The 12,183-nt window shown below is 50.6% G+C and overlaps 1 protein-coding gene across 5 annotated transcripts in view; it reads right to left on the bottom strand.

Moving 5' to 3' along the window:
- Positions 1-12,183, bottom strand: part of CUL1 (cullin 1) — a 91,206-nt gene that overhangs the window by 40,033 nt on the left and 38,990 nt on the right. For all 5 annotated transcript variants that reach the window (XM_040434366.1, XM_040434370.1, XM_040434369.1 and 2 more), the window contains 3 exons: positions 11,884-12,051; positions 11,719-11,769; positions 1,347-1,437 (listed from right to left, as the gene is read on the bottom strand). In XM_040434366.1, coding sequence (XP_040290300.1) covers positions 1,347-1,437; positions 11,719-11,769; positions 11,884-12,051 — 310 coding nt within the window. The remainder of the gene's footprint in view (positions 1-1,346; positions 1,438-11,718; positions 11,770-11,883; positions 12,052-12,183) is intronic.

Genomic DNA, 12,183 nt, shown 5'->3' with positions numbered 1-12,183 from the left:
GAGTCCACATCACCGCTTATGTTCTTCTCATGGTCCATTCATACGTCCGCAAAATGGGTGCGCATCCGTTCCGCAATTTTGCGGAACAGGTGTGGACCCATTCATTTTCAATTGGGCCGAAATGTGCTGTCGGCATTCGCGGATACGCACTTCCGTTCCGCAAAAAAAATAGAACATGTCCTATTCTTGTCCGCAAAATGGGGAACGCACATTGCTGGTCTCCGTGTTTTGGGGATCCGCAAAACACATACAGATGTGTGAATGGACCCTTATCCATCAGAAGAAAAGGAAAATACACAGAAAAAGCATCAGTCATGTTCAGTTAGCATCAGTTTGCACTTAGAGGGGTTGTCCTCAGGATAGGTCATCAATATCAGATCAGTGGAGGCCGACACCCAGCCGATCAACTGTTTGAAGAGAAAGCAGTAGTCGAACAAGCTCTACATTCTTTTCACCCTTTACCTGCTCGCCGTCACAACCGCAGCAGTGAGCAGGTGTAATTACAACTAAGCCATCCCATTCACTTGAATGGGACTTCTCCCTCCTGTTCAAGTAAATACTAGAGTCGTCCCATAGAATTGAATGGGTCAGCTTAGTTGTATATAAGGCTACTTTCACACTCGCGTTTTGGCTTTCCGTTTGTGAGATCAGTCATGGGCTCTCACAAGTGGTCTAAAACGGATCAGTTTTGCACTAATGCATTCTGAACGGAAAAGGATCCGCTCAGAATGCATCAGTTTGCTTCCGATCAGTCTCCATTCCGCTCTGGAGGCGGACACCAAAACAAAACTGAGCCAAACGGATCCGTCCTGACACACAATGTAAGTCAATGGGGAAGGATCAGTTTTCTCTGACACAATAGAAAACGAATCCGTCTCCCATTGACTTTCAATGGAGTTCATGACAGATCCATCTTGGCTATGTTACAGATAATACAAACGGATCCGTTCATGACGGATGCATGCGGTTCTATTATTGTAACGGATCGGTTTTTGCAGATCCATGACGGATCCGCCCAAAACTCGAGTGTAAAACTAGCTTTACACTGCTCGCCGCTACGGTTGTGATGAGGATAGGTCATCAATACAAACAAAACAATCTGCACAATCTCTAACTTTATGATTCAAATTTCTCTTTTTCCCCCATCCGTTCCGGTTTTTCAAGATGCAGTGGAACTGCAATGTACAGAAGAACATGTGAAATAAGGCTGGATTCATACGGCGCAGATTTGCCCCAGTAGACTGAATAGGGCTTGCAGAAATCCAGGTGTGCCGCCAAAGCAGAACGGAGTTTCTGCGACAAATCTGCTGCAAGTGAATGTCCTCCAACAGCGCAGACGTGCTTACCGTAAGATTGTACAACTCCGCTGATGAGCCTGGTGTTGATCGTTTCTCCATTCCGCTCCTTTTCAATTAGTTTCAGCACTGCGTTTGTCACCTAAGTAGTCAGACAACATAATTTCATCATCAAGATACCGATCCGACCGTTCATTAGAATAAGAAGGCAAAAAAAATTAAATAAAGCAGATCTGTCTATTGACTAGACACTGAAATGAAGACTCTTCACTTACAGTGAGGACCAGAAGTATTTGAACACCCTGCGATTTTGCAAGTTCTCCCACTTAGAAATCATGGAGGGGTCTGAAATTCCCATTGTAGGTGCATTCCCACTCAGACAGAATAAAAAAAAAATTCAAAAGAATTCAGGAAATCATAATGTATGATTTTTAAAGAATGTATTTGTCTTGCACTGCAGAACATAAGTATTTGAACACCTGAGAAAATCAGTGTTAATATTTGGCACAGAAGCCTTTGTTGGCAATTACAGAGGTCAAACGTTTCCTGTAGTTCTTGACCAGGTTTGCACACACTGCGACAGGGATTTTGGCCCACTGCTCCACACAGATCTCCTCTAGATCTGTCAGGTTTCAGGGCTGTCGCTGAGCAACACTGAGTTTCAGCTCCTCCAAAGATGTTTCTATTGGATTTAGGTCTGGAGACTGGCTAGGCCACTCCAGAACCTTGATATGCTTCTTACGGAGCCACTCCTTGGTTATCCTGGCTGTGTGCTTCGGGTCGTTGTCATGTTGGAAAACCCAGCCATAACCCATCTTCAATGCTCTGACTGAGGGAAGGAGGTTGTTGCTCAAAATCTCACAATAAATGGCCCCATACATCCTCTCCTTAATACAGTGCAGTCGTCCTGTCCCCTTCGCAGAAAAGCACCCCCAAAGCATGATGTTACCACCACCATGCTTCACAGTAGGGATGGTGTTTTGGGATGCAACTCATCCTTCCTTTTCCTCCAAACACAACGAGAGACGTTTAGACCAAAAAGTTATACTTTGGTCTCATCTGACCACATGACTTTCTCCAATGCCTCCTCTGGATCATCCAGATGGTCATTGGCAAACTTCAGATGGGCCTGGACATGTGATGACTTGAGCAGGGGAACCTTCCGTGCAATGCATAATTTGAAACCATGATGGCGTAGTGTTCTACCGACAGTGACCTTTGAAACTGTGGTCCCAGGACTTCATGTCATTGACCAGTTTCTCCCTTGTAGTTCTGGTCTGATTCCTCACCTTTCTTCTCATCAGTGATACCCCACGAGGCGACATCTTGCATGGAGCCCCAGTCTGAGGGAGACTGACAGTAGTCTTTAGCCTCTTCCATTTTCTAACAATTACACGCACTTCATACGTTTCAAAGGCTTTTATCGACAATTACATGACATTTATGCAAAGAGTCAGTATTTGCAGTGTTGACCCTTCTTTTTCAGGACCTCTGCAATTCGACTGGGCATGCTCTCAATCAACTTCCGGGCCAATTCCTGACTGATAGCAACCCATTCTTTCATAATCACTTCTTGGAGTTTGTCAGAATTAGTGGGTTTTTGTTTGTCCACCCGCCTCTTGAGGATTGACCACAAGTTCTCAATGGGATTAAGATCTGGGGAGTTTCCAGCAGGCCATGGACCCAAAATGTCAAAGTTTTGGTCCCGGAGCCACTTAGTTATGACTTTTGCCTTATGGCACGGTGCTCCATCGTGCTGGAAAATGCATTGTTCTTCACCAAACTGTTGTTGGATTGTTGGAAGAAGTTGCTGTTGGAGGGTGTTTTGGTACCACTCTTTATTCATGGCTGTGTTTTTGGGCAAAATTGTGAGTGAGCCCACTCCCTTGGATGAGAAGCAACCCCACACATGAATGGTCTCAGGATGCTTTACTGTTGGCATGACATAGGACTGTTGGTAGCGCTCACCTTTTCTTCTCCGGACAAGCCTTTTTCCAGATGCCCCAAACAATCGGAAAGAGGCTTCATCGGAGAATATGACTTTGCCCTAGTCCTCAGCAGTCCATTCACCATACTTTCTGCAGAAGATCAATCTGTCCCTGATGGTTTTTTTTTGGAGAGAAGTGGCTTCTTTGCTGCCCTTCTTGACACCAGGCCATCTTCCAAAAGTCTTCGCCTCACTGTGCGTGCAGATGCGCTCACACCTGCCTGTTGCCATTCCTGAGCAAGCTCTGCACTGGTGGCACTCCGATCCCGCAGCTGAATCCTCTTTAGGAGACAATCCTGGCGCTTGCTGGACTTTCTTGGACGCCCTGAAGCCTTCTTAACAAGAATTGAACCTCTTTCCTTGAAGTTCTTGATGATCCTATAAATTGTTGATTGAGGTGCAATCTTAGTAGCCACAATATCCTTGCCTGTGAAGCCATTTTTATGCAACGCAATGATGGCTGCACACGTTTCTTTGCAGGCCACTATGGTTAACAATGGAAGAACAATGATTTCAAGCATCACCCTCCTTTTAACATGTCGAGTCTGCCATTTTAACCCAATCAGCCTGACATAATGATCTCCAGCCTTGTGCTCGTCAACATTCTCACCTGAGTTAACAAGACGATTACTGAAATGATCTCAGCAGGTCCTTTAATGACAGCAATGAAATGCAGTGGAAAGGTTTTTTTGGGATTAAGTTAATTTTCATGGCAAAGAAGGACTATGCAATTCATCTGATCACTCTTCATAACATTCTGGAGTATATGCAAATTGCCATTATAAAAACTTAAGCAGCAACTTTTCCAATTTCCAATATTTATCTAATTCTCAAAACTTTTGGCCACGACTGTACAATGTGAATTTCAGACCCCTCAATGATTTCTAATTTGGGGGAACTTGCAAAATCGCAGGGTGTTCAAATACTTCTGTTCCTCACTGTATGAGCAGATTCCCCACCGTGATTCATGTATTGGTATCCTGGTTACACACTAAAGGGAACGGACCAATGTGATTACCTAATTGGTAAGTAGTTGAATCACGCAAGACAGCAATACATAATTACCATGTCCATGTTTCACTCCCCCCCCCCCACCAATTATTGCGGGCACAGAGGAAACTCAAGATTTGAAAATAGCCCTGATAAATTTCATCAAATCTACTAAATTTCATCAGTGCACATACCATGCCCTATGTGTCTAACCCTTGAAACTAGCCCTCAAAATCAACTTCCTAAACAACTAATAGAAAAAAAAAAAGAAATTGTAAAAAAGGAGACTTTTGTATTACTTACCAGTAAAGTCTCTTTCTCGCTCTTCCTTGGGGGACACAGGAAACCATGGGTATAGCTCTGCTCCCTAGGAGGCGTGACACTAAGTGAAAGCTGTAAGCCCCTCCTCCATCAGCTATACCCTTCAGCCTGGAGAAGAGACTGCCAGTTGCGTGTCCAAGTAGTGAAAGATAACCACCAACCGGAAAAAAGAACCGTCAAGCCCCAACGGGGGCAACCAAGCCGGAACCACAACTGTAAACCCAAATGAAGGGCGGGTGCTGTGTCCCCCAAGGAAGAGCGAGAAAGAGACTTTACTGGTAAGTAATACAAAAGTCTCCTTTTCTCGCCCATATTCCTTGGGGGACACAGGAAACCATGGGACGTTCCAGAGCAGTCCCAGAAGGGAGGGACCAGAACAAACTAGACCAACACCGGAGGCATCAATCAACTGCCGCCTGCAACACCAGACGGCCTAAAGCAGCGTCAGCCGACGCATGAGTATGCACCCTGTAGAACTTGGTGAAGGTGTGCAAGGAGGACCAAGTGGCCGCCTTGCAAATCTGCTCCGTAGAAGCCCGATTTCTCTGAGCCCAGGAAGCCCCGACCGCTCTAGTGGAATGAGCGGTAACACCGAGGGGCGGAACCTTGCCCTTGGCGAGAAAAACCTCAGTAACAGCCATCTTGACAAAACGGGCGATAGCAACTTTGGATGCCGCCAACCCTCTGCGCGACCCCTCCGGAACCACAAAGAGCGAGTCAGTACGCCTGAAAGAGCTGGTTACCTCCAGGTAAACCTTGAGCGCCCTGACAATGTCCAGGCGATGAAGCTCCCTCTCCCTAGGGTGGGAAGGGGAAGGACACAAAGAGGGGAGAACGATGTCCTCGTTCAGATGAAAGGCGGAGACCACCTTAGGAAGGAAGGAAGGGACCGGACGAAGAACTACCTTGTCCTGGTGGAACACTAGGAAAGGTTCCAGACAGGAGAGTGCAGCCAATTCGGACACCCTCCGAAGAGAGGTGACGGCTACAAGGAAAATAACCTTGCAGGACAGAAGTCGCAAGGAAACCGTCCGCAGAGGCTCGAAAGGAGAAGCCTGGAGCGCTGAGAGAACCAGGTTCAGGTCCCAGGGCGGTACCGGAGGCCGGTACGGGGGAACCGCGTGAGCCACGCCCTGAAGGAAGGTCTTGACAGGACCAAGGGGGGCCAGTGGGCGCTGAAACAAAATGGACAGCGCAGACACCTGACCCTTCAAAGAACTAAGACCCAGACCTTGGGCAAGTCCGCTCTGCAGGAAGGACAAAACGGTGGGGAGAGAAAAGCGGAGCGGAGGAATCCCCAGATCGGCACAGAACCCCAAATAGGTCCTCCAGGTCCTATAATAGATCCTAGAAGAGGACGGCTTACGGGCGCGGATCATGGTGCGGACGACGTCCGCAGAAAAACCCCTACGTGTCAGGACGGTGGTCTCAACAACCACGCCGTCAAACGTAGGGACCTTAAACGCGGGTGGAAGATCGGTCCCTGAGAGAGAAGATCTTCCCTGGCGGGCAGCGGCCAGGGCGCGTCTGCCAGGAGCAGCATGAGGTCGGCATACCAAGACCGGCGGGGCCAGTCCGGAGCGACCAGAATCACCGAGACGCCTTCCGCCGCGATCTTCCGAAGGACCTTGGGCAGGAGTGGGATGGGAGGGAATATGTATGGACACGCGAAGCCTCGCTAAGGAAGAACGAGGGCGTCGGCTCCGCAAGCTCCCGGATCCCTGGCCCTGGACAGATAGGCGGGGACCTTGTGATTGAACTTGGAGGCCATGAGGTCCACGTCCGGCATGCCCCAACGAAGGCAAATGGCCTCGAATACCTCCGGGTGAAGAGACCACTCGCCGGGGTCGACAGTGGTGCGACTGAGGAAGTCCGCCGCCCAATTGTCCACCCCTGGAATAAAAATTGCCGATAGGGCCGGGACGTGGGCTTCCGCCCAACGAAGAATGCTGGAGACCTCCCTCATTGCAGCAGCGCTGCGAGTGCCCCCCTGGTGGTTTATGTACGCCACAGCCGTGGCGTTGTCCGATTGTACACGAACTGGATGACCCTTCAACAGATGAGTCCAGTGTCGTAGAGACAAAAGGGCCGCTCTCAGCTCCAGGACATTGATCGAGAGTTTGGACTCCAATGGAGACCAAATGCCCTGGACGGATCGGGGAGGAAACACGCCTCCCCAGCCCAAGAGACTGGCATCGGTTGTAACCACCAACCAGTTGAGTGGCAGAAAAGACCTGCCCAGAAGAGGGGACTGTAACCACCAGCGGAGAGATGACCTCACCGGAGGCGATAGATGGAAGGGATGATCCAGAGACTGCGGCGATTTGTCCCAGGAGGAGAGGATCGCCCGTTGGAGAGGGCGGGAGTGAAACTGCGCAAACGGGATCGCCTCGAAGCAGGCAACCATCTGCCCCAAGACCCGCATGCAGAAGCGGAAGGACGGTCGACGGTGGAGAAGGAGACCCCGAACCGCCCCACGGAGGATCAGACGTTTTTCCGAGGGAAGACGTACTTCCGCCGCTCCCGTGTCTAAAAGCATTCCCAGGAAGACCAGTTGTCTGGAGGGGGGAAGGGAGGACTTGGGGAAGTTGATGACCCAACCGAACCTCGTCAGAGTCTCTAGAGTGAGATCCACGCTGGCAACCGCTTGAGAAAGGGACGGAGCCTTGATGAGGATATCGTCCAAGTACGGTAGCAGAAAAAACACCCCTGGAACGGAGTAAGGCCAAAACCGGGGCCAGGACCTTGGTGAACACCCGGGGGGCTGTTGCCAGCCCAAAGGGAAGGGCGACAAACTGGAAGTGGAGGTCCCCCACGGCGAATCGGAGGAAGCGATGGTGACACCGGGCTACCGGAACATGGAGGTAGGCATCCTGTATATCGATGGAAGACATGAAATCTCCCTGCTCCAGGGAAGCCACCGCGGAACCGAGGGACTCCATCCGAAACCGTCGAAGGAGGAGAAAACGGTTGAGCTTTTTGAGGTCCAAAATGGGCCGCACGGAACCTCCCTTCTTGGGAACTACAAAGAGGTTCGAGTAGAACCCTTGGAACCTTTCCTCTAGAGGAACGGGGGTAATCACCCCCCTGTCCAGTAAGGCTTGAACGGCCGCGGAGAACGCAACCGCGCGTTTCGGGTCCCGTGGCGGGCGGGAGCGAAAGAACCGATCTGGAGGGAAGGATGCAAATTCGATTTTGTATCCGGAGCACACAATTTCGAGGGCCCAGGCGTCGGAGACGTGAGCCAACCAGACGTCCCTGAAAAGGAGGAGCCGGCCCCCCACCCGGGTGGGTGGGGGCGCGCCTTCAGGCAGAGGATTGCTTTGCTGCGGGTGTGCGGGCAGCCTGCGGCTTGCGCCAGGAGGGCTGCGCCCGAAAAAAACGGCTTCCTATGCTTGTCCTGGGGAGGAGCCGAAGCGGCAGCTGTGGTGGGAGCCCCAGAGGCCCTGCGGGAGGACCGAAAACGAGACGCACCAGGGCGTCCGCGGGGGGCGCCCCTGGCTTGGGGTTGAGGAAGATGGGTGCTTTTACCACCCGTGGCCTCCGAAATAAGTTCGTCTAGGCGGACCCCGAAAAGGCGGGAACCCGCAAACGGTAGCCCCGCCAAGGAACGTTTGGAGGCAGCGTCCGCTTTCCAAACCTTCAGCCAGAGCTCCCTCCTGACGGAAACTGCCAGGGCGGAGGAGCGTGCAATAAGGGCTCCCGCATCAAGGGAGGCCTCACAAACAAAATTCCCGGCCCGAACAATAAGCTGGGCCAAGGAACGCAGGTCCTGGATGGGGACGTCCGAGTCCAACTCCTGTTCCAGCTGCGCACCCCAAGCAGAGATTGCTTTCCCTGCCCAAGCAGAGGCAAAAAACCGGTCTGAGAGCAGAACCGGAGGCAGCAAAAATGCCCTTAGAAAGGGTCTCCATGCGACGGTCCTCCGCTGACTGAAGAGAGGACCCGTCGGGAACAGGGATGGCCGTGTTCTTTGACAGCCGGGCCACAGGGGGGTCCACCTTGGGTGGGGAAGACCATGTGGCCACGACATCGGCTGGAAAAGGATAGCAAATGTCCAGCTTCTTGGGGTTGACAAAACGGGCGTCCGGGCGAGCCCAAGCCTTAGACACCACAGAGGAGAAATCAGAGTGGATTGGAAAGACTTTTGAGACCTGCCTGGGTCTGATAAATGAGACGCTAGCTGCGTCCGAGCTAGGGGGATCATCCTGCACCTTAAAGGTGTCACGAATATCAGAGATGAGTTGACCCATCGCTGAGGCTAGCTTGGACGGCAGGGCCGAGTCCATTTCCAAATCTGAAACCGCCAATTCACCTTCAGAGAGCGAATCCTTTGGAGAGGAGAGGCTCGTCTGGGTGCGCACGCGTGGCGGGGAGAGGGAGGCATCCGAGGAGGAGGCTCGCTCTACTCTAATACGCTTCTGAGAGTGCCTAGCTCGGGAGGGGTCACTAAAAGAGAGTGAACCCGCTGCAGCGGCAGAAGCAGTGGACCCGGAGGGCGCGACAATCAGAGAGGCGTCCTGCGGGGTAGGTGGCCTGTCTATTAGGCGGCCCACGACATGAGTGAGGCTTTCCATGGCCTGGGACAGGGATCTAGCCCAGTCAGGCGGGTCAGAGGCAGCAGGGAGCGACACAGCGGGCGACTGAGGCTGCGGTGGAGCTCGGCATGCAGGACAGTGCGGATCAGACTGCCCCCGGGGAAAAGGTTCCCTACAAGCAGTACAGGCATGGTACCAAGGCTTGGCGGCTGCAGAAGGGTCTGACATGGTGGAACAAAGATGTTGCACTTAAAGTGGGAGACCCCAAGGAAAGGAATGGGGATAACACCCAAGCGACAGTACTGTGGCACGGAGGGGGTTAAAAGTCCTACCAGACCCGGATGATGCAAGCGGCAGCGGTAGGGGGAACAGACTGAGGAGGCTGTGGAGGAGAGGCAGCAGCACCGGCTTCGGATCGCACTGCAGAGAGGATTCCACGCAGCACTGTGCGATGAACCCGGAAGTAGCGGAGCGCATGTAGGAAGCTCCGCCCCCTCTCTGCCGCTCTGAAGCAGAGCCGCGCGCGCGGCAAAATGATTTTAACCCCCAAGGATGATGAAGTGCCGGCCTGAAATGGCGCCGTTCACGCCAAGAAAGCGGCCCCCTCCGCGCCTGGATGTGGCAGACGGCTTGCTTTTTTCCTGCAGCCGTCCCCTGAAGGCAGCGTCCCTGCCAAGGACTTGCCCAGATAAACTCCCCTGCCCGGTAACGGTCCCGATATATGCCCGGGGGGGGGGGGGGGGGGGGGGGGGGGGTGGGCGCACGATGTAGCAGTGGCCATGTAGTAACAGTGGCCATGGGAGCCCAGGAGGCCTGTAGCAGCGGTGGGAGGGAGGAAGGGGAGGCTGGAGCAGCCTGTCTCACCATACGCTGTCTTCGCCCTCAATCCATCCAGCGGGGTCGCCCCTTCAGCTCCTGGCACCGCAGTGGCAGGAAGCCGGGGGAGGGACTTGGCGTGCGGGCGACCCTGAGCTGGCGGGACGCAGGGGAGCGAGGCTGCCCTGGTCCACCTTGTCTTCTGTGGGGGAGGCGGCAGTGCGGAATTACCGTCACTGGCGCAACTCAACCCCGGGAGAAACAGAGGGGTCTAATGCGCCTCTGTTGTCCCTGTAGGTAGAAAAAAAACGAATTAAAAACAACAAATAACGCAAAAATAAAAAATCATAGGAAAACAACCCTGCATAAGCAGGGGGTGTCTTGCCTCCTTGGACACTAAGCAAAAACTGGCAGTCTCTTCTCCAGGCTGAAGGGTATAGCTGATGGAGGAGGGGCTTACAGCTTTCACTTAGTGTCACGCCTCCTAGGGAGCAGAGCTATACCCATGGTTTCCTGTGTCCCCCAAGGAATATGGGCGAGAAATATTTTTTTTAAAGTCTATGAAGATGTGCGAGGGCTCATTTTTATTGATTCTATTCTGCAGTGTGTATGACTTTTTGATCACTTTTTATTCATTTTTTGGGGAAGTGTAATTAGAAATATATATAAAAATACATTTTTTATGAAGGGATTCATTATATTGTGAATAAAAAAAAAAAATTATGCCCTGTGATAAGACACCATGTCCATCGTCGTCAATGGTTACCTTGAGTTAAAAAAATTGTGCAATCTTCATTCCCGTATTTAAATTTACAGACGTCGTGATATCCAGTTTAAAACCTGGTCCTACTTGCGTCGATGTGTCCATCCTAACAACACATGCCGGATCTATCCAGGATGCTACTGCCTGCAAACTGCATGTGTGTGAGTTCCACTATCTATAGCCCATGTGAGATGCCCCCTTTATTCCTTCCATCCTCTCCACTCACATCTACAGCGTACAACCTCCTGCTGAAGTGAATGTGAACAAGTCTTCTGTAACCAGCCACTCCCCAGTGTACAGAGCTGGGTAGTTTCAGTTCCGCAGTTAGTGAAAAGAGCAGGTTGTCGGTGGTTCCGTGAATCAGACCCTCATCAATCTAATAGGAATGACCTATCAGAGAAGGAAGAGGGGGCGCACAAAGAGCAGACAGAAACAGGAGCAGTGCTCTGACAGATTTAGGTCAAATCCTGAAACACCAGCAGCTAGGTGAAGGACTTACACAATCTGCAGAAGCAAACTTTAAAAAAAAAATTTTTTTATGAATACGATTTTGAATGTTGATTAATTTTGTATTTATGAGTCAAATACTTTACTTGGTGCAAAAGGCGTCTATAGCCTTTTGGTAAAAAAAAAAACACAACAATAATAATGTTTCTTAATGGTGCATTAGGCTAGGGCTGCACGGTGACGTGTTGTGTGACTTTTTGTCTCTGAATAGTCACATCTTTTCTGTAATGATAGTCAATGGTGTTGCAATCCGACATGCTGTGACGTGACAGTCGCAAAAATCCATCCAAGTTGGACTTTTGAGCAACTGTCGCAGTTGCAGCACGTCACACTGCAACACCATTGCCCATCATGACAAAGACATTATGCGACTTTTCAGCGATATGCCGTTGTGTAGCCGTACTATTTTTGTTGCACAACTCATGTCGCCATGTAGCCTTAGCCTAAATTAGCCAAACGTAAACCTGGATGATACAAAATCACCCGGGCTGCGGTTATTACCTGTTTGTTCAAAGGACGGAAGAGGCAATCCCTCCAGGTGACCAAGGCAAGCTGGAAATAAAAGAGCAATTCAGAACAAAAGCAGCAATGATTTCAGGACAACTTACTAACAAGTAGTAACTTTTCTCTAAGTATTGTTAAAAAAAAAAAAACTGAGACCCTTACTGAGTAAATTTCATATATTCCTTTACGTCCTTCATCACATTCACGTCGAACCCAATGTCGGTTGAGATATGCACAGATCCCATTCAAAACTTTGCTAGAAAACCGATAATCTTCCCACTGCTGTGTGTAAAACTTAAGAACACTCTCATCCATTAAATCTTCGCCATCCTAAAAAAAAAAATTACAGGTATGTACCGGTAAACACACATCCAACATGATTTTTAACTATTACTTTTTTAAGAGGTTGTCCAGCTTTTGGGACTTTTTACATTTTTTCCAGCAGCGTTTTCAACCTACTGA

This window comes from Bufo bufo, chromosome 5, assembly GCF_905171765.1.
Source record: "Bufo bufo chromosome 5, aBufBuf1.1, whole genome shotgun sequence".
Lineage (NCBI taxonomy): Eukaryota > Metazoa > Chordata > Amphibia > Anura > Bufonidae > Bufo > Bufo bufo.
The sequence above is the reverse complement of the archived record's forward strand: the minus strand, read 5'-3'. Positions and strand labels throughout refer to the sequence as shown.